General features: G+C 36.9%; 3 protein-coding genes across 4 annotated transcripts; 2 read left to right on the top strand and 1 right to left on the bottom strand.

Moving 5' to 3' along the window:
• The first annotated feature begins 2,304 nt into the window (after positions 1–2,304).
• Positions 2,305–12,256, top strand: morgue (modifier of rpr and grim, ubiquitously expressed). Of its 2 annotated transcripts, XM_089735560.1 has the most exons (9): positions 2,383–2,397; positions 2,436–2,589; positions 3,239–3,475; positions 4,252–4,474; positions 5,349–5,524; positions 6,354–6,476; positions 8,728–8,870; positions 9,355–9,526; positions 10,546–12,256. In XM_089735560.1, the coding sequence occupies exons 2-9, from the start codon at positions 2,485–2,487 to the stop codon at positions 10,657–10,659; spliced, it is 1,293 nt and encodes a 430-aa protein (XP_089591686.1). In that variant the 5' UTR covers positions 2,383–2,397; positions 2,436–2,484; the 3' UTR covers positions 10,660–12,256. The 2 variants fall into 2 exon arrangements, with proteins under 2 accessions (XP_089591685.1, XP_089591686.1); XM_089735559.1 differs by having other exon boundaries at positions 2,305–2,589.
• A 1,911-nt stretch (positions 12,257–14,167) lies between these two features.
• Srp54 (splicing regulatory protein 54) lies at positions 14,168–18,887 on the bottom strand. Its single transcript, XM_028169622.2, has 4 exons — positions 17,864–18,887; positions 16,685–16,845; positions 15,216–15,359; positions 14,168–15,084 (listed from the first exon to the last, which is right to left on the bottom strand). The coding sequence occupies exons 1-4, from the start codon at positions 18,578–18,580 to the stop codon at positions 14,265–14,267; spliced, it is 1,842 nt and encodes a 613-aa protein (XP_028025423.2). The 5' UTR covers positions 18,581–18,887; the 3' UTR covers positions 14,168–14,264.
• Positions 18,888–20,574: 1,687 nt separating this feature from the next.
• Positions 20,575–24,632, top strand: LOC114239262 (uncharacterized). Its single transcript, XM_028169382.2, has 5 exons — positions 20,575–20,626; positions 21,565–21,686; positions 22,123–22,264; positions 24,040–24,215; positions 24,543–24,632. Exons 1-5 carry the CDS (start codon positions 20,575–20,577, stop codon positions 24,630–24,632), a joined length of 582 nt encoding a protein of 193 aa, XP_028025183.2.
• The last annotated feature ends 1,455 nt before the right edge of the window (positions 24,633–26,087 follow it).

The raw sequence follows: 26,087 nt of genomic DNA, 5'->3' as shown, positions 1-26,087 counted from the left end.
GCCTGTTGTTTTATTTATAAAAGCCTGGTTCAATCTAAAACATGTATTATCGTATAGGTCGATTCTTCAACATGGGTATACAACTATTTGCTACCTCGTCAACTGTGTTAATGCTATAAACCAACGGTCGGCAATTTTGTCAACCAAAAGAGCCATCTATGGATAAGACACAATTGAAATTTTCTAAATTTCAAAATTTAGGGCCATTTTTTAACACATTATGGCCTTATGTTTCAAAAATAGGTACTCTTCTTTTCAAGGTAAGACTGTAATATTCCTTGCTGGAACTAAATATTTCACGGAAGAACCGCAAGTGGCTCGCGAGCCGCGTTTTGCCAATCACTGCTTATAAACTATGGTCTTCATTGCATTCGATACACATGCACACTATACTAGACCGTTGATATTAGCGATGAATCAGCGGTTGCCCTACAATTGTACTGATCAAAAACATGTCTTAAATTACGTTTATCAACAAAGGTAACCGTAATTATAATTATTCTATTTGATTCATTTACTGGTGGTAGGACCTCTTGTGAGTCCGCAAGGTAGGTACCACCACCCCGCCTATTTCTGCTGTGAAGGGTGAAGGTTTGAAGGGTGGGATAGCCGTTGTAACTATACTGAGACCTTAGAACTTTTGTCTCAAGGTAAGTGGCACATTTACTTTGTAGATGTCTATGGGCTCCAGTAAACACTTAACACCAGGTGAGCTGTGAATTCGTCCATCCATCTCAGCAATAGGTCGAGCATGAGGTCGTCTTGTAAGTCGACGTTCCTCACGAATCACGGAGCTCCGGCGGCTAATCTGCAAAAAGATCGTGAGCGAACACCACAGTCGCGTAAGTCATGACAGGCTATAAGCAAGTTTTCTAAAGTGTCACCTTTTTCCGAAGGGACATTTTACTCCGTTTACAGACAATGGGGTAGAGCCTGCCGAGAATAAACGCGGCACGGTTGCGGACTGATTTTATATGTGGGCGAAATGTCATGGATGCATCCAGGGTGACAGCCAGGTGATTGACCTTCTTGGCCCTGGGTATGAGTTGGCCGAAGAGGGTGATCGGGGGTGTGAGATTCCTCCTAACTCGGGAGGAAATCTGCGTGGAATTTCCCCTTTGAAATAGCACCGCAGTGCTTTTTGCTGGGTTGATGTCTATGCACCGTTTTCGGAACGACGCGTTTCCTCGCGATTAGGGACTTGTTTCTACTCGAATAGCAAACAGCCGTGTCGTCGGCGAATAAAGCTAACTCGTAAGGTTGGCGGCGACCGGGCAATATCGTTGACGAATAAACTAAATTAAATAGAAGCGGCGAGAGGACGGAGCCCTGCGGGACTTCAGTCGTGAGCGATCGCGGGGAGAAGCGGGTTCCCTCCCCTCAAAATCGAAAAAAGCGGTTCGACAAGAAATCCCGATCAAATAGCTTCAAAAACAAACCGTTGTGCCAGATTTGGTCGAACGCTTTTGCCACGTCGAAGAAGAGAGCTCCCGTATATAGCGGTATTGATCGGTTAAGTGTTTTATTTTGTCTATTTAGTGTTTCTTCTGGTTTAAATGTGTAATAACGGTGGTTTATTAACTGTGTAGTATCTGCGAAAGTGCCCAAATGTGGGAAAATGAAACCAAGCCGCTGGACGTAACTTCTTGGGATCCTCCAAAAAGTCCACTGAGAAAGTCTCAGTAAATGACCACCATTTTATCCAGATTATATTTCATCTCATTTCATTTTATTTCATACCATGTTTCGTAATATTAATCAACTTTGTTGGACGGTTAAATTTGAGGGGATTGGGTTCTGTAGGCTGATGAGAGGCTATTTAAAAACACATTGATTTATTATTGCAAATACTTTGAACACTGTTACACCATTATAAAATTATTATCGTTATAAAACTCTTAGAAGTTGCTCTGACCGTTTTTAGATGAGAAGTCATTGTCTTCACTGACGAGAAGACAACCGTTTGATATAAACATTTAAAATAATTCCAATATTCGAAATCTATAATCTTATATGTGTCAAGTGTTGCCTGCCATTACGTTCATATTCAAACTCCAACAAACTTCATTTCATTTCACTTCATATATTTGCAGAGTTCATTACTTACATTAATCAAATTACTTTCTCAGCCTAACTTATCTATACCGTCCTACTCTGCTGATTTAATTCATTCTTACACTGATATTAATAATGGCCAACATGGACAGTTTCCTTCGTTTTTTACTATTCATAATCTGTAAATAATTAAAACGGCGAATTATAGAAATCATAATACTTGACACTGGCTAATGCACAAACCGTGCCGGAGACAAAAAATGAAGAAGAAGAAAATCACAGATAAACACTGTAGTTTATTTTTATGATTAAACAGTAAGGAAACTGAATTTAGGCTTTGTATTAAATAAATACCTAAATAAAATCCTGCGAAGCCTGTAAAACTGCAAAAGTTCAAGTGTAAAATTCATACATCATCAAGTGCCAGCAATGACTGCTATAGGTCCGGAATTCATTGACTATATAAAGAAGTTAGAAGATAACTGTGACAAACTAGTGACTTCATATGAACAACCATTTGATTTTGAGTATGATGTGAGTAAAATACTGATTTCTTAAATATAACATTAGGTTTTTACAGTAAACACAGCTACTACAATAAAAATAAACTTTACATCCTGGTACATTTTATATTCTACTTGATTTTTCAACATTGTAATACTAATTAAAATAAAAGCAAACTTCACTGGACAACTAAGAAAAATGGTTTCTCTAATTTTCTACCATTGCAAAAGTTTTCATGTGGCCTCTTCAGGACCAGGTTAAATTGAGAAGAAAATAGGAATTATAGTTTTCTAGAAAATCTTTGCAATGACTAGAGGGTTCAAGGGTGAGTACAAACCCTTGCAATTTCATGTCTATTGTATTGCACATTGTTATTAACTAAAAAATATTAAGACCACAAATAGGAATCAATGATTTTTTTAATTTGCCATAGTAAAAAAATTGAGATTTGTTTGTTTGCTTGTTGGCATGTTTTAAATATATTGCTAGACATAATTTCATTATTTCCTTGATGCCATCCCAACACCTACAATGAGAGTTTGGGACAAAACAATAGTACTTTTGTTTTAATTAGTATTTGAAAAATACTTGATTGATCGAAATTTGAAAATATTTAAAAAAAATCCATACAAGCATCAATAGTTATAACTTTTATTCATACATATTACATGTTTTTCAGAATTCAACATGTCATGTCTGTAATGGATATTATGGCCCTAGTTTTGGGGAACCAGTCTGCGTCACTTGCCATGCTTTTCTATTCCCTGATTTTCCATCATATCTTCCAACTTCCTACTTCTGTACTGAAAAAACAGATGATGGTGATTCTGGCAATGATGAACCTTCGGATCTCAACTACAGCTCTGAAAGGAGGTTACATAGAACATGTACATTACCAGCTTGGTGGTATTATAGGGTAAGTAAATGAATTCAAATAAAAGTGCGCCGTTGCTCTCTGATTTATCTGTAATTAAAATTTTTAGGTGTAACCATAGGTTCAAACTTTGATTTCTGTCTGTCAACTGCTAATGGCACTAACATTGTGATAGGAACATCAGCAACTACAACATCCACTGTTGACGGATGGATAAAAATTCAAATTTTAAAATTTAGGGCTATAAACCACATCTAGTTAAAAACTTAGATTTTATAGTTACAGCGGTTGATGTGTTTTTAGTCAGAACTTTTTTTTTTATTGCTTAGATGGGTGGACGAGTTCACAGCTCACCTGGTGCTAAGTGGTTACTGGAGCCTATATACATCTACAACGTAAATGCGCCACCCACCTTGAGATATAAATTCTAAGATCTCAGTATAGTTACAACGGCTGCTCTACCCTTCAGACCGAAACGCATTACTGCTTCACGGTAGAAATAGGCAGGGCAGTGGTATCTACCCGTGCGGACTCACAAGAGTAATTACGCAAGTTATAATTTTGCGGGTTTGATTTTTATTACACGATGTTATTCCTTCACTGTGGAAGTCAATCGTGAACATTTGTTGAGTACTGTTTTGTTCTCTGATGATGCTAGCTACCATGTGCCCTACCAAGAGAACAATCTAATAGTTATTTCCTCTGAAATTAATCTTTAATTATACTAATAAAATAGCATAGTTTGTTATTAAGTTGATTAGTGTAATATCATTCTATCATAAAATATTTTATATAGTAAATAGAAGGTATTTTTTTAGAACTCGTTAGACAGTGAGACGAGTCCTGAAGATGAGGTAAGCAGGGCTAGCAACTCAGGCCCGGGTGCAAGCAGTAGCAGTTCAATGTCAGACCGTGCGGGGCAAGCACCCCCACCACCTCCTCCACCAATTCCGAGTCTTGCACGATCTTTACACGCCCTTTCAACACCACGGCCACCTGATAATTTAGCTCCAGGACTAGTTGAACATTTACCATCAGAAGGTATGTTAGCCATTTCAACCCAATAGTTTCTTTTTTTTTAGAACTTTGATGGGTGGACGAGCTTACGACCCAACTGATGTTAAGTGGTCACGGGATCCCATAGACATCTACAACGAAAATACCACCCACCCACCACCACCCACCTTGCAACAAAAGTTCTATGTCACGGTTTTACAGTACAATGGCTGCCCCATCCTTCAAACCGAAATGCCATACTTCACTGCAGAAATAGGCAGAGTGGTGGTAGCTACCCATGGGGTCTTACAATACGCCCCAATATAAGTAATTACGCAAATTATAATTTTGCAGTTTTGATTTTTATTACACTATGTTATTCTTTCACTGTGGAAGTCAATCGTGAACAATTGTTTAGTACGTATTTCATTAGAAAAATTGGTACCCGCCTGCGGGATTCGTGCACCGGTGCATTGCTAGATACGATTGCACCGGGCATCTTATACTTTAGGCCACGACGATTTCTAAACTGTCTCTTGTGATATGGCTAAAAATACACAAAGAGGCATTTGAACATTGAGTACATGTGTGAACGACTTCATGCTCTTTGATGTTCCGTGAGGCTATCTATATTCAGGAAGCGCATGGTGTTTTTCCCATATTGGCTTAGAATACGCTCTACCACCAGTCAATAACGGTCGGCCATGGCTGTATGCTGGTATAATTGGAATTCTGTTGCCTATTCTCCAGTGAATTCCTTAGTCTATTTTTACGACGCTTCTTAGTCGACTTTTACGACGCCCCTTAGTCGACTTTTACGACGTCCCTTAGTCCACTCTTACGACGGCCACAGGAAGGCATCATGCTATTCATTGCCAGCTAGCCATGTTCCTACATTCGTATTTATTATTGTTTTCAGTGTTGTTGTGCATCTTCAGTTACCTGGACGATTTGTCGCTATGCGCCTGTTCTTGTGTGTGCACGCGATGGTGGAGGCTGGTACGAGCCCGGGTGTGTCCAGGACGGTGGGAGGACTTCGCGGCCGCTCGTTGGCCTCTCTATCGTCCACTCGCCACCCACACCGACTGGCACAAGGTAATGAAGATGATAATAATAAATATTTATTCTAAGCTTAATTGTAAAAAATTAAGTTTACCATAAAATAAGTTTATTTAATAGTAACGGCCCGCTCCGGCTCCGCTCTGGACTTTAACAACAATTTCAACCATATTTGTCGTTGTTTTATTTTTTAAATAAAAGCACACTTATTACGGCATAACTATAATAGTTAGACATATGCTGTCGCGACACTTTTTGTAAATAATAATGTGTTCTACAAAGTCGTAATACATTATTTTATTCTATCATCAATAGTTTTCGCAGGGCGCGCGATGTAAAGAATATTTTAGGTCATTTTTTTACACCTTAGGTTACATTATTGGAGTTTTAGTAAGGATCCTTAATTTTTTTCAAAAATATTATGGCCTATGTCACTCGGAAATAGTGTAGCTTCCAAACAGTGAAAGTATTTTTAAAATCGGTTGAGTAGTTTCGGAGCCTTCAAACAATCAAATCTTTCCTCTTTATAATATTGGTATAGATATTGAATAGATATTGGTATAGATAACTCAATTATGAATGGATTAATGAAATATATAAATGGGTGAAATGTAGTTTCAGTTCAAATTTTTATCAATCTCTACTTGATTAAAATACTTTGACAAGTTTAGTTTGTTGATTTTTAAAATAAGTTCTGACTTTTATTGTACTATGGATTAGTACACTTTCTAAAATGAATTGTGTCCTACTTTTTTTTTAAATACATTACTGCTGCAAAATAGAATCTTGAATCTTAAGATGTAGTTTTTGATGTGGAAATGTGTATAAATAGTGTCAGTTTACTAAAATTTTATATATTTTTTAGAAATATCAATCTCTAGTGGAGTCCTGTTTCTGCCGTAACTGTCTGGTGCAAATGTGTGTACAAGCTCAGCCGGCCGGAGAGGAAAACGCTTGGAGGAGAAACAGGCTTAGGATAGAACTCAAGGTAAATATTAAAAGTATAATTATAGCTGTACCCGTCCGCTTCGCTGGGCATTTAAATTAACATTAGTATTTCTCACCCCCACAAAGATTCTCATCAGTAACGCCCCACAACTGGTGTAAAGAGTTCAACACTCATATAAATATTAGCCTATCCATTAACTACATGTATTTTCTACACGATTACCAAGTTTCAAGTCAATCGGATGCATGGTTCAGTAGTTATAATGGAACATCCGTAAAAACCACTGTAGATTTATATCTAATATATAAAATTCTCGTGTCACGGGGTGCGTGATTGAACTCCTCCAAAACGGCTCGACCGATTTTCGTGAATCTTAGCGTGCATATCGGCCAGGGTGGAGAATCAAACAACATCTATTTTTCATCCCCCTAAATCTTAAGGGTCCATCCCAAAAATTTTTATTTTATTATTTAGACAAAAAATTTTGTTTTATTTTTTTTTATGATACAAAAATACATATAACCCTAAATTTTCAGCTCTCTACGATCAACCCTTATCTTTCATTTGTTAATAAAAAACTTTAATTTTTTTGCAAGAGTTTTGTTTTTATTTTGTCATGACTTAGAATAAAAAAATTCATATTACTCTGAATTTTACACCCCTCTACGATCAACCCCTATTTTATATGTTAATTATAAACTTTAATTTTTTTGGCAAGATTTTTTTAAATTTTGTCATGACTTATAATGAAAAATTTCATATTACTCTAATTTTCATTCTTATACGATCAAGCCCTGTTTTTCCATCCCGTATTTTTTTTTATTCTATGCATAGATTCGCAATAAGGTTGCAAGATGGCAATCAAACATTATTATATAATTATAGTACAATAAATTCTTATTCAGAGTTTAGAATTTCAAGTTCCTTTAATTATCATTTTTGGAACGAAATTCCTTACGGCAGGCTTGGAGGGGATAGGGATTTTGCTGCGCGACCGAACTGAAAAAAATGTGATAGTAAAACCGTAAGAAAAAATCCGTGGAAAAAAGTGCGTGGAATAAAACCGTTAAATGAGACGTGCGCAGGCGCGACAATCGCATACACAAGCGAGTAGTGTATAATACCTTTCTCTTTCTCCTTCTTTCTTTTCGTTCTCTAATCCCTTCTCGCTCTATATAGTAATTATTTCTATTGTCTATGTAATTTTATGTTGTCAACCAAAAATAAAGATATATATTTTGTTATTTTAATTGATAATTTGAATTATTATTATTTTTATTTTACGTAATTTATTATTTCCTAAAATACTGAATTTCCTAAATACTTTCCCGTACTTAAATAAAAACTAATCAGCAAAATTTAAGAGAAAAACCAAGAAAACCTACATAAAATTGAGCACCATTTCTTTTTTTGCAAATTGTGTCGATTCTACATTAGCCGAAGGAACTTCGTTCCTACCTGGTGTCCCACGACACCACATCTTTCATTTTTTTTTAAATTCAATTTGATCTCCCGCCCTCGCCGGTCGATTACTGATCAACTATCAATCGATCAGTTGACTCCGCCAGGTGTCACCACTCATCCAGCAAACATCACGTAGTAGGGATGAGGACGAAGCCGGTCTCCTGTCTTACTCACTATACATTTTTCAGCCATGTTTTTTTCGTCTTATTTGTGTATCAATCGTAGCAGTGACTGTTATACCTATTATTTTGATTTTTCTGTGCAACTCTCATGTTAATTTTACTGTTATCGTAAAATTATCATTAATTTCCAGTGCAATAATTATTTATTTACAATCTTATATATAAAATTCTCATGTCACAATGTTAGTTACCATACTCGTCTGGAATGGTTTGACCGATTTTTATGAAATTTTATATGCATGTTCAGTAGGTCTGAGAATCGGCTACTATCTATTTTTATACCCCTAAATGATAAGGGTTGTCCACCCCTAACATTTATTTTTATTTTTGGACATTTTTTTTGTTATAATGAGGCATTACCTAGGTATGTGGTTGAATGAGGTTTTGTTATTTTTATACTCCCTAATCGTTCATAGCGCTACATGCCTCTTTCACTCATTTACCAGATCCTTACACACTTACAATAAGTTACTTTTTTTTTCTACACTAGAAATTACCTAGAAATCTTATATATGGCAAAACAACGTTTGCCGGGTCAGCTAGTATTAGTATAGATTAAGCATACGAGCACAATGAAACTCATCTAAAAATTTTTCATATTCACTTTTTAAGGTTAAAGTAAATATTTTTCTTTTAACTCGCAGATGCTACGCAACGATCCTCCGGAGGGCATAGCAGCGACTCCGCTGGACCCGAAGTGTTGCCACTGGCAGGCGAGCGTCACGGGGCCCGTCGGCTCGCCCTATGAGGGCGGAGTCTTCTACCTCTACATACAAGTGCCATACTCGTAAGTATAACATACATTTTTCTCTGTACTATTGTTAACTTTTACGCGATCGAACTGGCATTGCTGAAGTCCATGGGCTGCGGTAACCACTCACCAACAGGTGGGCCGTGAGCTCGTCTGCCTACAAGAGCAATAAAAATAATAATGAAAAAAGTTTAAAAACTCGCACTAAGCACACAGGAGGAGATTCGGGCCGAGTGTTTTTATTTTTTATTTATTGCTTAGATGGGTGGACGAGCTCACAGCCCACCTGGTGTTAAGTGGTTACTGGAGCCCATAGACATCCACAACGTAAATGCGCCACCCACCTTGAGATACAAGTTCTAAGGTCTCAAGTATAGTTACAACGGCTGCTCCACCCTTCAAACCGAAACGCATTACTGCTTCACGGCAGAAATAGGCAGGGCGGTGGTACCCACCCGCGCGGACTCACAAGAGGTCCTACCATCTAACATGTTGAAAGTGAGTCGCTCTCGCGACGCAGGTATCCGATGAGTCCGCCCGTGGTCCGGTTCCTGACGCGCATCCTGCACCCCAACGTGTCGCGGCACGGCGACGTCGGCATCGACTCCGTGCACCACAACTGGTCCCTCGCGCTCACGCTCAGCAAGGTGCTCATCTCCATACAGAGCCTGCTCACTGACCCTTATACTGCCGTAAGTATTGCATATCTCAACTGCAGCCCTAGGGAGATACCCCCCGCCATCTGACGGCCGGAGTCCCGCAAGGCTCCGCGCTCTCCTCATTATTATTTAGTTTGTATATCAATGATATACCCCGGTCTCCGGAGACCCATCTAGTGCTCTTCGCCGATGACACCACTATCTACTACTTTTTTTTAAGGGATTTTATTTCCTGGTAACTAAGACCTTTAAGTCATGTCTTATACTAATTTATATTCTTATTTTTATGAAAAATGATAATATGGAGTGAAATGAAATGAAATGAAGATGATCGATTTGAGACATTAATCAACTGGGATGAAATTAAATGAAATAAGATAATATGGGATTAAATATAATCTGAGTAAAATGGTGGTCATTTACTGAGATTTTTCAGTGGACTTTTTGTAGGATCCCGAGAAGTTACGTCCAGCGGCTTTGTTTCATTTTCCCACATTTGTGCACTTACAAAGATATTAAACAGTTAATAAACCACCGTTATTACACATTTAAACCTGAAGAAACACTAAATAGGCAAAATAAAACAAATGATGACCTGGAGCTTGACTCAGTAATTATCTACAGTCGGCCTTAATGCGCCACTTTGAGAAGGCGGCACGACATGAAAACCCGCTTGTCGTGGCCGCCGGAAATTACATACCCGATCCTGTGAACGGAATGGTAAACAGTCGACGTCGCCCTAAACACGTCTTTACGCATCCTCCCGATCCATTAACGGTGCTTTTAGGTACACCAGGTACACAAGCACGAGGGCTCGACTAGTAAATTAACCCATAGACACAGCCCACTGAGTTTCTCGCCGGATCTTCTCAGTGGGTCGCGTTTTCGATCCGCTGGTAGATTCTGCGAAGCACGGCTCTTACTAGGGCCAGTGTTAGCAAAACTCACCGTTTGAGCCCCGTGAGCTACACGTCAAGGAGAAGCTAAAATAGCCTCTCAAGGCTATCAGCATAGGTAGGAATAAAAAGATTTTATTTTTCTTTATTAATTAGGTTTGCATGGAGCCGGAGCTGGGCGAGATGTACGTCAGAGATCGCGCGCGGTTCGAGTCGTTGGCGCGCCGGTGGACCTGGAGATACGCAATGCACGACATATTGATAAATTAAAATGTCGTCTTCTCGCATTAAAACTGTATAATCTCAGCACTTACTATAATTTTACAGGATAGTGTTTTAAAGGTTTAACATGTAATATTTTTAATATTAATCATATTTGCAACATTTTTTTTTTTACCAGTTACATTATCTGTATTTTAAAGTAAGATAAAAATATATATTAATTTTGTTAATAGTAGTGAAAACATGGCTAAACTAAAAAAAGGAACTAAAACATAACTACGCTCTTTTGCAGTATTTATGAGAAAAAAAACTGGTCATACCAACTGTTTACGCATATTAACTCAATTTCGAATATTCTTGGAAATGTGCTCTTTTAATGCGAAAAGGCGATTTATGCTAAGTGGCAGGATAACACATACTGTTACAGTCATCGCAACCATAGCACCACAATTATATCGACGGGTGAAATGCTATTCGGCTTAAGCGACCTTTTTACAACTTTACAGGAGAGCCATTTAGTTTAAAATTTAGAAAATTATTATATCATTACAAAAATAGTTCTTCAGTCACTCGAATGAAGTAAACTTATTTAAAGTTCAATTAAAAACGCCGAACTGTTGATGCTAACACTAAATAAAACGCACCTTTAGTTACAAAGGCAAATAATAAATAATAATAATAAATATTTACTAACAATCACGCCACGTTAACTTGTCCCGTGGTAAGTTCGTAAAGGACTTGTGTTACAGGTACCAGATAATGGAAATAAATGTAAGATTTTTATTATACACATACGTATATTTAATATACATCCATAACCCTGGAGAAGACATTTTTATTTATTATACAAATATCTTCCCTTGGCGGGATTCGAACCCGCGACCCCCTTGTGTAGTGACCATGTCACTTGCCACTACACCAGACGGTCGTCAAATATCGCGTTTTAACCGAAATGTCGCTTAAACAAAATAGTATTTCATCTCTCGATGTCATTTCGGTACGATTGAAGCGACGCACGAAAAATAGACTCAAAATGTAACAAAAAATGCGGAAAAGTCTAATATACAATTTATAACGAAAAGACAGCAAATGTACTATTTGTTTGTAGACATTACTCTCTCAACACTCAGTGTTGCCAGTTTAAGCAAAAGCTTTTTTGGTAGCTTTAAAAACATGGTTTCTTGAAGAATATTACCGTCAAAGCGAACACTGCATGGCGTTGTATATTATGACTAAAACATAAAAGTTTATGGATGTTCCTTGGGGCCGCTTTTAGATGCCAAAGCGTTTTACGTTGTCCGCTATACGACCTTCGTGACGCTAAGCATTTAAGGAAAACCAGAATTTTTGCAAGACTTCTATAGATATGTTTTAGCAGAGAGCACTTAGTATTTCGATCGTGTAAAGACGTAATATATCATTGCTCAAATTTGCGCTGTTAAAAAAAATATCCCTGGTAAACAAACTGCTTGGCAGTGAGTTCATTTATGCATAGGTACAAATAATTAAATATTAACGTGGAAGCGTTGTGTTATTTTTTTAGGCTGTGTAATGGTTTTATTATTTGTATTAAGAATAATAATATAATAGATAAGGCGAATAAATGTGTATGCACTATATAAATAATAAACGCGGCACAAATCTATTGATGACTTTTTTTTATTTTATTTTATTTATTAATACTTATTGTACACAAAAAGAAAATACCATAAAAACAGATTTAAAGAATGTCTAAATACTGTGTACAAAGGCGAGTTTAACTCATTCATAAGTTATCTTCCAGCAAACCATTAGCAGAGAGAAATACGATGTATAAGAGGGGAATAGTGTACAATATAAGAGCTATTAAAGCATGCTATTTTATTTATTGCCTTGCAAGCTATTTTATTTATTGCCTTGCAAGCTATTTTATTTATTTCCTTGCAAGCTATTTTATTTATTGCCTTGATAGATTTTTTTCTTTTGTTTATTCCAAATTTCTCGGAGTTTTTCACAATTACAAAGTACAGGCAAACATTTATCACTGGCTGGCGCTCGACAATAGCCGGGGTACGGCGACTCGCTTTTCTGAAGCCATCGTCTCGATGATTCGAGAAGCAATGGATCGAATATGTTCTCTATTAGTGTCTTGAGCTCACTGAGATATATTGCATGCTCTATCGTTCGTATCCTTAGGCTGCCCGGTGTGAAATAGTGGAGGTAAACAGCAGTGATCAAGTAATTCTGAAAGCGATGAAATAGAATTTTATAAGTACAATAACCTTTTTAAATTTTTTCATTGCTTTGATATGTGGATCGAGCTCACAGCCCACCTGGTGTCAAATTGTTACTGGAACCCATAGACATCTACAACTTAAATGCGCCACGCACCTTGAGATATAAGTTCTAAGGTACTTCCAGTACTGTCAGTTCCACTTCCCACCAGGTGTTCAGTAGTTAAAGGACTCCACAAATAATGTTATGTATATATATCTTCAACGATCTTAAGACATGTTATATTTTATTAAACGAGGTTGGCAAAGACGACAAAGAGTACTCACGTGGTAGGCAGCGACGTGGCTGTAACCTTAGCATTGTTGACGTGGATGAGGTTTGTTAATATATCATAAGGTTTTTTTTTTATTGCTTACATGGGTGGACGAACTCACAGCCCACCTGGTGTCAAGTGGTTACTGGAACCCATGGACATCTACAACTTAAATGCGCCACACACCTTGAGATATAAGTTCTAAGGTCTAAAGTATAGTTACAACGGCTGCCCCACCCTTCGAACCGAAACACATTACTGCTTCACGACAGAAATAGGCGGGGTGGTGGTACCTACCCGTGCGGACTCACAAGAGGTCCTACCACCAGTAAGCACAAAAGGTGCTACCACCAGTAAGCACAAGAGGTCCTACCTCCAGTAAGCACAAGATGTCTACTACCAGTAAATTCAAGTTCGAATGGTTTTTGAAGAAATTTAACTAAATGATTCGCTAGTTGTTCATAAAAATATTGCACAAGGCGTATGTTACATACCTGAGTTTGTAGGTGATTTAAATGCTCTAATCCATACATAATTTTCTGAGTAAATAAATAAAACAAACGCAAATTCAGAAATCAAGCGAGACTTATTATTGTATTGGCTAGAATTTGAAGAGTAGGTTAAATTTTCAAGAACTGACACAAAAATTTTGTACCGATAAATTTCCCACTCGTTCTAGTCGACTCAAGATCTTGTGAAGGAAAACATTTTTTAATTATCTCTTTAATACATAAAGCTATTTTGAGATGTTACTGATTGAATATTGTCACCATAACTGACGAATTAGAAAAAAATAATTTCACGCCTTATTAACTTAATAAGATTTCGTTGGCGTGGAACGCTTGAAGTCATGAAAAATCGATATATTGACAACTTCATGAGAACTTGAAATTTATCAATGTTTTAATTAAAAAGTCGAAAGGTAGTCAATAATATTACAACAGCCCGTCGTCGCCAATTGATTTATTTAAGGCAAATAAATTATACACAATAGTGTAGTCTGACTCATTTAATAAAATAAAACATCGATTATTATCTAGAATTTATTATGTAAGAAATCGGACATAATATATTAAACCTAAATTATTAATATTAATAAACCAAAAAGTACTTATGTCATCTTAAACTAAGGAGAATCTGAAATATCCATATTATCTGGAGATGTATTTTCATCATTTATATCTGGAGCCTTCTCAATTATTGGAACGCTTTTTTCCGGTAAAGGAGGAAGAGTGGGAGTTCTGTCGCGTGACTTATTATCGTGGGGTGTTTTGGAATCTCTGTGAGAACGACTCTTGGAGCGGCGACTGTGAGAGCGGGACCGCTTGCGATCACGTGACCTAGACCGCTTCCTTTCTCTAGATTTAGACTTCTTTCTGTCCCTAGACCTAGATCTCTTGCGATCTCGTGACCGGGACCGTTTTTTGGATCTCGATCTCTTTCTTTCTCTGGAGCGCGTTCTTTTCCGCTCTCTGGAACGAGATCGCTTCCGAGATCTGGAACGTTTACGACGGGAGCGGGATCGGGATCTGCGTCGCGACCGCGACCGCTCCCTCTTCTTGTCCCGTGAACGGGAACGTTCTTTCTTTTTAGACGGAGACTTTTCTTTTTCTTTCTCTTTCACCTTCTCTTTTTCACTTTTCTCGTTCTCCCGCTCTTTATCATCAGGAGGAGTGGAAGCCTTCGACTTTAATTCTGGACTAGTACCATTCGTTTCAGTAATTTCTGGCTTTTGTTCTTCTTTCGTTTCTTTTTCTATTGCCTTAGGAGGAGGTGATTTGGTTTTTTCTCGTTTTTCTTTCTCTTTCTCTTTTTCTTTTTCTTTTTCTGTAGAGCCTTTCCTATCTTTCCGGTCGCGATCTTTAGAGCGTTCCTTCTTCGAACGTGAGCTGTGGTGCCGAGACCGGGAGCGGGAACGACGGGAACTGCGATGTCGGGAACGAGACCTAAAACAATTTTAAATTACACTAAACTGTTTATTCTGTATTGAAATTTTGTATATTTTTTCAAGCATCAGTATTCCTCTATCGTGACTTCTCATTGACAAGTGCTAACCTCAGGCGGGTATTGTATTTACCTAGTGCGATGTCTATGTCGAGAGCGTGAGCGGCGAGCGCGATGCCGCGAGCGAGAGCGGGAGGAGCGCTTGGCGCGGTGTCGGGAGCGAGAACGACGCGACCGGGACCTAGATCGGCGACGCGACCGGGAACGTGACCGAGTCCTGTAACGCACAAAAAACTATCGTTAATACTTACTACTAATTTAAAAGTAACAGTTGTTAAATATACTGATAACACTTCCATAACACGGTAGATACGTTCATACAAAGTCGTGTTGTGCGAAACCGTTTTATGTTAGAATAGAAGTCAATACAAAAAGGAGTGATTTTTCTTAATGAAACATATCAACTATGCCTGTATGTATGTTTTTAACTATTATTAATAAAAAATAAGTAGTAAAATTTCGATTATTTCCACATATTGTAAACACATTGGGCATAATGTAATTTTCGAAATAATTTTAAACAAAAATCTCATTATTGTGGCGCAGAAGTACAGTATAAGAGGGTTAGCTATATATTTAGTGAAAAAAATTCTAATACATATAGCTTAATTTAATTAGCATCATATCATCAAATTTATGCAATTTTATCAAAGAAATAAATATATAAATTTGACCATTTATAATAATAACAATCATATATATGAAACAGAAAATGTAGATTTCCTCGGTGTAAAAATTGACAACAAATTAGATTGGAAATCTCACACAGACGGACTGTGTAAACGTGTCAGCTCCTCGGCCTATGCACTCTTTAAATTATCCTCCATTTTAAACACAGACGCCTTACTAACTGCATATCGTGGTGTAGTTGAATCCTGTCTTAGATATGGAATAATTTTCTGGGGAAACTCAACGCAAAAAGATCAAGTTTTTAAGGCACAAAAAAGGTATTTAAGGTCTATGTTTGGATTGGCAATAGCCGACAGCTGCAAGCCATATTTTGCAAAGCATAAACTTTTTACCCTTCCTTGTCTATATATATACGAAGTTGCATCTTTTGTTAAAACTTGTCCCAATAGATTCACTAAGATGTCTGATGTGGCAAACAGAAATCGACGCGACGATAAGCTATGTTTTCCAAAAACCAAAACTACATTAAAGAATAATAGTATACTAGGTATGAGTGTTAGGATATTTAATAAACTACCGAAGAAATTAAGAGACTTAGATGATTTTAATTTTTAAAAAAACCTAAAAGGTAATCTTATTAGTGAAAATTATTATCACATAAATGATTTTCTTAGGGATGACATTGAAAATGGATTTTTAATTATTAGTTGAATTATGGATGAATGAATGGTGAATTATATAATATTATAACTATGCACTGCACTAAAATTCGCATGTCAAGTAATGACAAAGTATACATGCTGCTTTTAATTTATGTAATAACTCATTTTCACTATGCTTGGCGAATAAATGATTTCTTTCTTTCTTCTTTCTTTCTTTCTTTCTATCATATGGATTAACAGAAATAAAAACCTTCTCTTGTCTTTAGACAGTAATCCGATGACAGGATCAATGGCTGCTGATATAAAATTCTGCGCTTCCTTCACTCTGCACATAGCTTCTTCTATTTCACGTTGGGCAGCCTCGTTGCTTTTTGTTTGCGGCTTGCATATTGATTGCGTAGCATGATATACCTGGACATAATTAAATACATTTATGTTGATTGAGTAACAGTTGATACTGACATGTTAAGTGATGATGCTCTAAATTTTTTTGAAATTGTGCAATTTCATTTCTCAATCATTATATGAGAAGTAAATTGTTTGGGTGAAGTGCCAAAACTATTAATTACTAAGTTCATTTGTGATCTGTTAAATGCTATCTTGTTAAGAATAATCAGCCATGTGGTAGAAATCAACATCGTCAAAAACACTAAACATGTTTGTAACTGAGCACAATTAGTTTGTGTTTCTCATGGACCACAAATCTCAGCATGCCACAACTTAACAAGCTATAGACAGGTCTATATACAACACAACTTGAGTATGATAATAATATCTTCTATTTATGTCTTATCTTTTATTCCATACAGATTTATCACAAAGGATAAAGTATAAAATTATCTTCTATTTATCGCAAATAATTTTGTTTCCAAATAGGAAATGGATGAGTTCTTTGGGTAGAGAAGTACCTGAGATCTTAGTACAGTTTCCCACTCTTCTTTTTCAAGAAACATATTTTGTTTAAAGTGTTTTAATGGAAAAAACCTACTTACATGTATGTACATTCTATATTTAGATATTAATGCTTATTCCACTAAATTTCTTTTAAAAATCAAAAAATACCCTATTAACATCAACAAAAAGAGTTTTCCAACAGGTGGGTAACAGAGTCCTCACAAAAGCATCACTACAGTGACGCGTGATTGATAAATGTATTAAATGCTAAAAACTTATACATATATACTCAACTTTTATCATAAGTGTCTGACAAAAACTATCACATGTATATTTAGAAAAAGAGATTTGACAAAATCAGCCAATTTACAGCTGCTTGATCATATTTCTGCTATTATAGATAACTATAAACAACAATATTTTTGGCCATACCATAAGGGTCTTCCAGGAATACTGCCATTTACTATGAAATACAGGTATAACCTCAACTACATAGGCCATTACAGCTACCTACCCAGCTGGAATGCATTATTACCTGAATAGTTTGTCCGTCCAAAGTGGATCCATTTAGGTGCAATGCTTTGATCACAGCTTCCTGCTCAGTCATCTCAATAAGAGCATACTTGAGGGTGTCAACATCTCTACTGCAGAAGCGCATATACTTCACTTCACCTGCCTGGCAGAAGTGATCAATCAACTGTTGGGAAGTTAATGAACCCGTATCAGCCACTAGGACTGTTCTTCTGATTTCTTCTATTTTTCTAGAGTCATATGTGGTTGGCAAAGGGGGATATGGAGGCAAACCAGCTGCTGTCAAATTAGCGTCGTGCGTTTGAATGACTTGGTTCGGCGGGATTCCATCCAAAGTATTGATGACATGCATGGGCAGTCTTGGTTCTACAGAACTTAACCCCGGTACCAAGGTTCCATTACTGGACATTTCAAGCGCTTTGTGTTCATCTGGTATCTCACCCGACTGCACCGGTATCACAATCAGTGCGCGGTCTATGAATACAGTGTTAGTCATATGCTGTGCCACATTTACGTTTGCAGAGTCATAATATTTTACGTAACAGATGCGGGACTGTACGGGACACGAAACGTCTCTGATCGTTGGATACAAGCGGATGTCGTCGATTTTACCCAAATAGCCGAATAGCGTCTGCATCTGGTCTTTAGTCGCTTGAGGCGCGATGTTGGTCACTTGTATCACCCTCGTGCTCCCAGACACCATTTTCGAGGACTTACACATTTGTGCGGCAAATTGTAAATCTGATGTCTCAAGAAAACAATATTTCTATCTTTGTAATTTGAGTTGAACTACATTTTACTTTATTTTCATAACTTAAAACACGTATTTTATCACTTTACTTGGCTTCGCTCTGAAAAGAGCATTCGCGATTTGACGATATTGACGTTAGTGAAGTGTCATATCGATTTGTTAACTCGATATGCGTCGGCCCTAGTTCACTCGAAATGAATTCTCTTCTAATAATATTGTAATCTATAGATTCTATCTCCCTATATCTAATAATGAACATACCTAAATACATACAAAAAATGTGTGCAATTGGAGCGTGATGTTCGCACTTGTGATTGTTATCGGTTGTCAATTGTTAATGTTTTGTTAGGTTTGCTTGTTGTAATTAAAAAAACTCTGATAAAAATAGAGAAACTATTGATAAATTTCGTTTAATTGTTAATCGTTTTTACTATTTACATATAAATTATATATTAGAGATCAAGACACATGAGAGTAGAGCAAATATATAATAAAATAACATTCAATCCGCATTTTAATTTTCAAACAAAGCTTAAACGTTTTAACAAAACATGCTTTTTCTATTTTGAATTCGATTAATCGTTTTTAACAAACTTTTTCAAACTCTAGAACAGTACAATTGACATTTATTTGGTTTTTGACTTGGTAAGGCAAAAGGGCGTGGCCTAGACAATTAAGTCCTTGTTTATTAAGTTGATGTAAAGTTAAATGTAAACTAGAAATTTACCGACTCATTTGGTGTATTAAAAATAGCTCGGAATGCTATTTTTATTATCGTTGACGGAATTAAAGCAGAAATGAACTCGTAAGCGATATGCCCAATACACGTAACTATACTTGAGACCTTAGAACTTATATCTCAAAGTGGGTGACGCATTTCGTTGTAAATGTCTATGGGCTCCAGTAATCACTTAACACCAGGTGGGCTGTGAGCTCGTCCACCCATCTAAGCAATAAAAAAAAAGAACTTTCTTTCTCTCCGTTTTTTTGTAGTTGAATCGAACATTTGTTTATGTGTGCCCGTGTCGAGAGTGTCGAGACGAATATTTGTTGCTCAATTAGTTGTCTAGCTTTTATCAACGATTTTTCTATGATTAGTTATTCAAATTTTACATCCTATTGATAATCATTTTCCTAAAATATGAAGTGACCCTTTTTTACCCCCTGAGATTCTTACCGGATTTTCTCAGTGGGTCGGGGCTTCGATCGGATGGTAGATTCTGCAAATTGAAGGCTAGTGTTAGCAAATTCTCTCAAGTTGAGCCCGTGAGCTCGGGCATAGCTGAAATAGCCCCTTAGGCTACCAGTAAATAGGTAGGGGAAAAAATAACCCTTTTTGATATAAGAGTCGTCTATTATCAAAGGTGGCAATCTGTGCATTTGGACAAAAAAAAATTATTGATATGTCAATACAGATTGATTTGAATATAATCGTCTCCTTCAAAGAATACGGTTCAAAACCTGCATTAAATAAAGGTTAATACTTAACCTGTTATTTATCTAAGATGTCGTTCCGAAGAGTTTTGTGACTGCCAATGGAATACAAAGTCAATAATTCGTTTTTCTGATTTACCAATAATTGTCCAAAAGTCAGATTGCCGGCTTTGATAATAGTCGACTCATAAGCAACTGCTTACGTGAGTTGTCCTACCGCACACGTATAATTTTTATCAGAAATGTAAAAATCTTAAAAATAAATCGTAATAATAACGGATCGAAAGCAAGTAAACCTATTGGCGAATTATAATACGTTAAGTCTTTGCTTCTTTGAGATCGAAAAAGTCGTAACAGATTTAGGCGGTAAAGTAAAAAATTGATTTGCGAAATTTTCCATTACTAACACACATAAACTTTTAAAGTATTAATGTAAAATAACGAGCACAATAAAGAGAGTGGTTTAGGCAGGGCAAGTTACTCTAGCATATGTACTCAACTATTCATAGAAATATTCAGGATAAGGTAAAATGTCATTACGCGACGAAAAGTTAGATTTAGTGAAATTAAAATTTAAATCAGGTAAATACCTAATACATACATAACTAATGAAACGTAGAAAAGTGTAATTGTCAGAACGAACCCTGTATTAAAACAGACGCTTGAGTTCTTAAATTTTCAGTATTTTATATATGGCTTGAACTAAATAGGTACATATTATCAAGAATTAATTTAGTAAAAAGGAATGAAAATCTATTTTTTTCTTTATATAAAATCGGTGCGGATTCATGTGGGCAATGCTGTAGCAAGTATGAGTGCCGCCTAACATAACTCCTGTACCATTAATGATTTCTCAGCTGGTACCTACTCGATCAAAGTCAGCTTTATATTATTGTTCATGTTCTTAAAAAAAGGAAAAAAAAAAATTTTTTTTTTGAGTTTATAGCCTGGTATGGCACCTAGGTACCTTTAAGCCATGAGGCCATGAAAAATATACACATATTTTGAATTATTTACATTATACGTACATATGTCATAAAATTATGATTTCTGCAATACGAGATCTGGCTTCATATGAGAATTCGATGAGAATATTGGATTCAGTCTAAGTATGACGTGTGGAGTTTGGTTGTCCCTGTTCTTTTTTATATATGTTTAACGCCGGAGAAAAAGTTCGGAACTGCTGAACTTAGCGCAACGAGCAATTTTACTGGTGATGGTGGTTTACTGGTGGAGCATCTTGTGAGCTCGCATTAGTAGGTACCACCACCCTGTCTATTTCTGCCGTGAAGGAGTAATACGTTTCGGTTTGAAGGGTGAATCGGCCGTTGTAGGTACTGTAAAACTGGGACTTCGAGCTCATGCCTCAAGGTGGGTGGCGGCATTTACGTTGTTGTTGTCTATGAGCTCCGGTGACCACTTAACACCTGATGGGCCGTGATGTTGTCCACTCGTCTAAGCAATAAAAAAATGTTGCCTTGTAAAGTTAAAAGCAGCTATTTTTCTATACTTATTTTTAGTTAATAAGCGGAAAATAATGAAAGAAAAAGAAGTTCTAAAACTACGTAACAAGGAACGGGCTCTCTTGGAAGAGCTTGGAAGTTTGAAAAGTGAAGTAGAATATTTGAGGGAACGATTAGAAGTAAGTTTTAAATTTTAATTTGGCTATTTGAAAGAACGAATGAATTTAGCGGCACAAATGGGCCGCCCGCCTGTTATAATGACTTCCACCTATTTATTCCATGTGCTTAGTGCGAGTCTTTTAACGTTCTCGATAGCGTAAAAGTTTTTTTTTTTTTTTTTTCCACAGGAGAAAGCGTAAAAGTTAGTTGACATTTGTATGGAGTTGGAACGTTTGCCGCTAGGGGCGCTGTTCCAACTGCATACAATTTTCAGTTAACTTTTACGGTATCGAGATCGTTAAAAAACTCGCACTAAGCACACTGGTGAAGCCGGAAAGGCTCCTCGGTCTCCAACAATCTCTCTAACCCAAAATTCGCAATATCGGTAAACACGCAAATTTCCAGGGCGAGATTGTTCTGGGAAGCAATCCTTGACACGTTTCCTTAATTTTTTAGGATATGAAAGAGCAGATATCTCAGACGCAGAACCAAATATCAATGATAGAAATATGTAGAATATCTGAGGAAGCCAAATCTAGGGCCCATTTGTCCAACCTCAATTCACATTTGAGTGACTTCGAGAGACTTTTCGAAAAAGGTTTCATTTTAATACATTAATACTGTGTACTACAATTAATATTATAGTGTATTTGGATGAATGGCTCATCTGGTCTAATCTGGTTACCGGAAAGAATCGCGAAGTAAATTTCGCCATCTTAACTGAACACACACTTTTTTCTTTCAATTAAAATAACTGTAAAGAAATTATATTTTAACCTTTACATTCGCTGCAAAGCAGTGATGCATTCCGGTTTGGAGCCCATCGAGCAATGCGATTAAGATTTCGATATTGTCTTGATGTGGGTGGCTGCATTAAAGTTAGCACGTTCGCTGCGGCAAGTAAAATCTTAAACCTTTGTCTGGTGCGGCGGCGGGCCAAATTGTGCCCCCAATGATTTTTCCGCCAGTGCGTGGTAGGTCTTTTTCGACACGTCAGCACAAGGTTAGATTAAATTGCTATAACTTTGCGAAAACATAATGTAGGTGAACAGTTTTTGGACTGTTGGAAAAACCTTGAACCCAACTTCTTTAGATTTGATTCGCCCCGGGATCTGCCGAACAGAAAATGAGAAATAAACCAGGGAAAGTGGCAGGTCGATATCGACCAGAACCGCACTAGAAAGTATTTTTAGTAGTGATGGGAAAGACAAAAATAAGGGAATATCGAAAATAAAACAGAATTAAAGTAAAGAAATAAAAATTGTTTATTTAATTATTTATTAATGGCTGTCTTTAAAACATTTCGCACAAAGATTTTGCTTGCACATTCTGCAGTATGTTTTAATTTTTTTTACTTTCCTTTTCACCTCGGAACTCTTCATGGTTTCCCGCAGTTTTTTATTTTCTTGAAGGAAAATATCTCCTGACTGCTGTCACTATCACTATCTGCACCGCAAATTAATTTATTTTCCAAAATATTTATCTTTCTTTTGTTGCCTGACATCGTGCCTTTAATTTTAAGGAATAAAAAAAACGTGACGTACGTCAGTTCCGATAGCTTGCCCAACACTAACTGGCGAGGCGGGCGCTCTGTGCGGTATCGGGCCGCCAACAGCCTGTTGGGACGGCGGGCCACAATAGGCCTCCTCCCGCACCGAGTTGATATTTTTTACCGTCAGTGCGTGATAGGCCGATAAAGGCCTGCCGTGATGTTTTTGTAGGGAACACCTATACTTTTGACCACAATCTCAAATATATATTTGTCTTTGTCGTACCTTTACAAACACCTGAGATAATCGTTCCGCACCAGCGAGAGGGACATAGTTTTCTTCGTCCGCACCAGGTAAAATTCCGCGGCAGGCTGATTTGGGCCTGTTCCGCAGTGAACGTGTTAATGATGACCATGGACACGTAGCGTTAGGCAGCGGTTTGACTATGCCTCTAGCACTGCTGACGTCTATGAGTGACGGTAACCACTCGCTGTCAAATGGGCTGTAAACTCGTTTACCTATAAAGCCAATTAAAATATTTTCAGTGGCTCTGTAACACTAGTTGAAATGTGGGTCCCTTATACCCATTTAGAGAAATATTTTTTACTGGTATTAGGACCTCTTGTGAGTCCGCGCGGGTAGGTACCACCACCCTGCGTATTTCTGCCGTGAAGCAGTAATGCGTTTCGGTTTGAAAGGTGGGGCAGCCGTTGTAACTATACTTGAGACCTTAGAACTTATATCTCAAGGTGGATGGCGCATTTACGTTGTGGATGTCTATGGGCTTCAGTAACCACTTAACACCAGGTGGGTGTCTCGTCCAACTCGTCCAACCATCTAACCAAAAAAAAAAAAGTTTCGTCATAGTTCATTCACGTCGCAGAACGTGAACTAATCGAATTAAAGAACAAAGAGCAAAGAGACATAGAAGCAGCGGAACTAAAGTTGCGTATCCAAAAAGAAAAGCAGATTCTAGAAATAAATGCGGAACACGACAGAGAAGCTGTCGTCGTGGAGGGAAAATGCGCTGCTGTGGAAAAGGAATGCGCAGTTTTGAAGGTCAAATGCTACTCATCATAGATTATACACTTCCACTCATTTAAACTCATGTAAACTCACTTTTATAGAGATTCATGTCTACTTAGATTAATAGTGTTACAAATTTCTTTTTTTTTTTACTAAAATCAGAATATAATTACGGAACCCAGTAAAAGTGCTTCTAAAGCTGTAAAACTAATAACAACTTATCACTCACAATCAATTTGTTTTGTATCGAAAAAAAAAATCATTGTTATAGTATATGTTTTAGTACCTTCTTCTACTTTCTTTCTTTAGTCCATTCTTTAATCATTAATCTTCTTGATCTGGTAATGTTATTGTTCGCAGAAAAGAAATAACGCTATAATGTTGCAACTACGCCGTAAGCTGCTCGAGACAGAGAACAAAAGACGACAGCTGATGGAGATGAACGAATGAAAAAAAATTCCTTAATTTCACATTAATAATTAATTTAATATTGCCATGTCAAAAATGTATTCGAGTAAATGAATAAAATCCATTATTTTTTATAGTTATTTTAATTTAGTGCTTTTAGTTGTAAAAGTAGAATTTTCCAAATTTAAAGTTGTTGATATCTTGGTGAGCACAAAATGGCTTCGACCATACAGATACGAGAATTTACCGATCTTGGTGAATCACATACGTACAATACGTGTACAGTGTGCTTAGTGCGAGTTTTATAACGTTCTCGATAGCGTAAAAGGTGACTAGAATCTGTATACAGTTGGAACAGCGCCCCTAGCGGCAAACTTACGCAAACGTTCCAACTCCATACAAATTTGAATTAACGTTTACGCTATCGAGAACGTTAAAAAACTCGCACTAAGCAGACTGAAGACCAACGCGGTCGTTCGTTAATTCTTCACTGAACGGAAGGTGTGCGTACTTTCAACGAACATATATGTATATGTATTTATGTCTTTAAATCTCCCGGTCATCGTTCTCGTCGAACTCGTCGCTTGAGACGAAGGGCTCGGCGAGTAAATTAGCCCACAGACACAGCCCACTGAGTTTCTCGTGGATCTTCTCAGTGGGTCGCGTTTCCGATACTTGTGGTAGATCCTGCGATGCACTGTTCTTGCTGGGATTAATGTTAGCAAAGTCGTCAGGATTGAGCCCCGCGAGCTCACCTACTTATTAAAATTACGCTGAAATGGCCTCTCAAGGCTATCAGCTTAAGTAGGAAAAAAGATAATAGTTGAAAGAGTCTGTGTAGGCTGCTGTTTTGTGGCTGTAGGAAAGTGCCCTACTTATTCAGAGCTTAAACTTCAGAAAGTAAAACTAAGGGAAAAGTTTCTTTTATTGTAAGTTTATTAATTATGTATATTCAGATAACAATATAAAGCAGTCGAAAATTAAAGTTATTATAAATAAAGCAAATGACATGATTCGGATGCGTTTATATTTATTATACATTATTTAATTACTAAAACTCATTTTGATAAACTACATCATAACTAAACTTGTAGAAATAGGTTCACGTGACATTCCTGGACGAATTGATTTTTTGTATTTTCTACGGGCACGCCATGTATGTGCAACGCGCGACATTCTACAAATAGGTGTATTTAACATAAGTACCTAATTATTTCATGATGGATACGATACTTTGACCTGCCTGATTACCTGCACCCGGGTCAAACATTTCATTTTGTTTAAAATCTGAATTTTTGCCATTATATTCCTACGATGATATGCAAATGCAAATGAGCAATTGTTTTATTTTATTCCACAGATAAAAACTTATTATTAAAAATATTCTATGGATTTTTTAAGCAAAAAATATTTGTTGATGCCAAATAATGAAATGTATTATTTTCTCACCTCATTTAATAATAGTATGGGAAAATTTTCAAAAATAGTAATATCAGA

Source organism: Bombyx mandarina, chromosome 19 (genome assembly GCF_030267445.1).
Source record: "Bombyx mandarina strain Sakado chromosome 19, ASM3026744v2".
Classification (NCBI taxonomy): domain Eukaryota; kingdom Metazoa; phylum Arthropoda; class Insecta; order Lepidoptera; family Bombycidae; genus Bombyx; species Bombyx mandarina.
Note: the sequence above shows the minus strand (reverse complement) of the source record. Positions and strands in the feature narration are given on the sequence as shown.

What these genes read in the sequence shown, in the direction of transcription:
- morgue (XM_089735559.1), top strand. Translation starts at nt 2,485, where the DNA reads ATGACTGCTATAGGTCCGGAATTCATTGACTATATAAAGAAGTTAGAA. An exon ending in CCCACACCGACTGGCACAAG is followed by an intron (nt 5,525 to 6,353) that starts GTAATGAAGATG and finishes TATATTTTTTAG; the next exon opens with AAATATCAATCTCTAGTGGA. An exon ending in TCACTGACCCTTATACTGCC is followed by an intron (nt 9,527 to 10,545) that starts GTAAGTATTGCA and finishes TTTATTAATTAG; the next exon opens with GTTTGCATGGAGCCGGAGCT.
- Srp54 (XM_028169622.2), bottom strand. Translation starts at nt 18,580, where the DNA reads ATGTGTAAGTCCTCGAAAATGGTGTCTGGGAGCACGAGGGTGATACAA. An exon ending in CTGTCTAAAGACAAGAGAAG is followed by an intron (nt 15,360 to 16,684) that starts GTTTTTATTTCT and finishes TGTGCGTTACAG; the next exon opens with GACTCGGTCACGTTCCCGGT. An exon ending in CGACATAGACATCGCACTAG is followed by an intron (nt 15,085 to 15,215) that starts GTAAATACAATA and finishes AAATTGTTTTAG; the next exon opens with GTCTCGTTCCCGACATCGCA.
- LOC114239262 (XM_028169382.2), top strand. Translation starts at nt 20,575, where the DNA reads ATGTCATTACGCGACGAAAAGTTAGATTTAGTGAAATTAAAATTTAAA. An exon ending in GAAATTAAAATTTAAATCAG is followed by an intron (nt 20,627 to 21,564) that starts GTAAATACCTAA and finishes ACTTATTTTTAG; the next exon opens with TTAATAAGCGGAAAATAATG. An exon ending in ATTTGAGGGAACGATTAGAA is followed by an intron (nt 21,687 to 22,122) that starts GTAAGTTTTAAA and finishes TTAATTTTTTAG; the next exon opens with GATATGAAAGAGCAGATATC.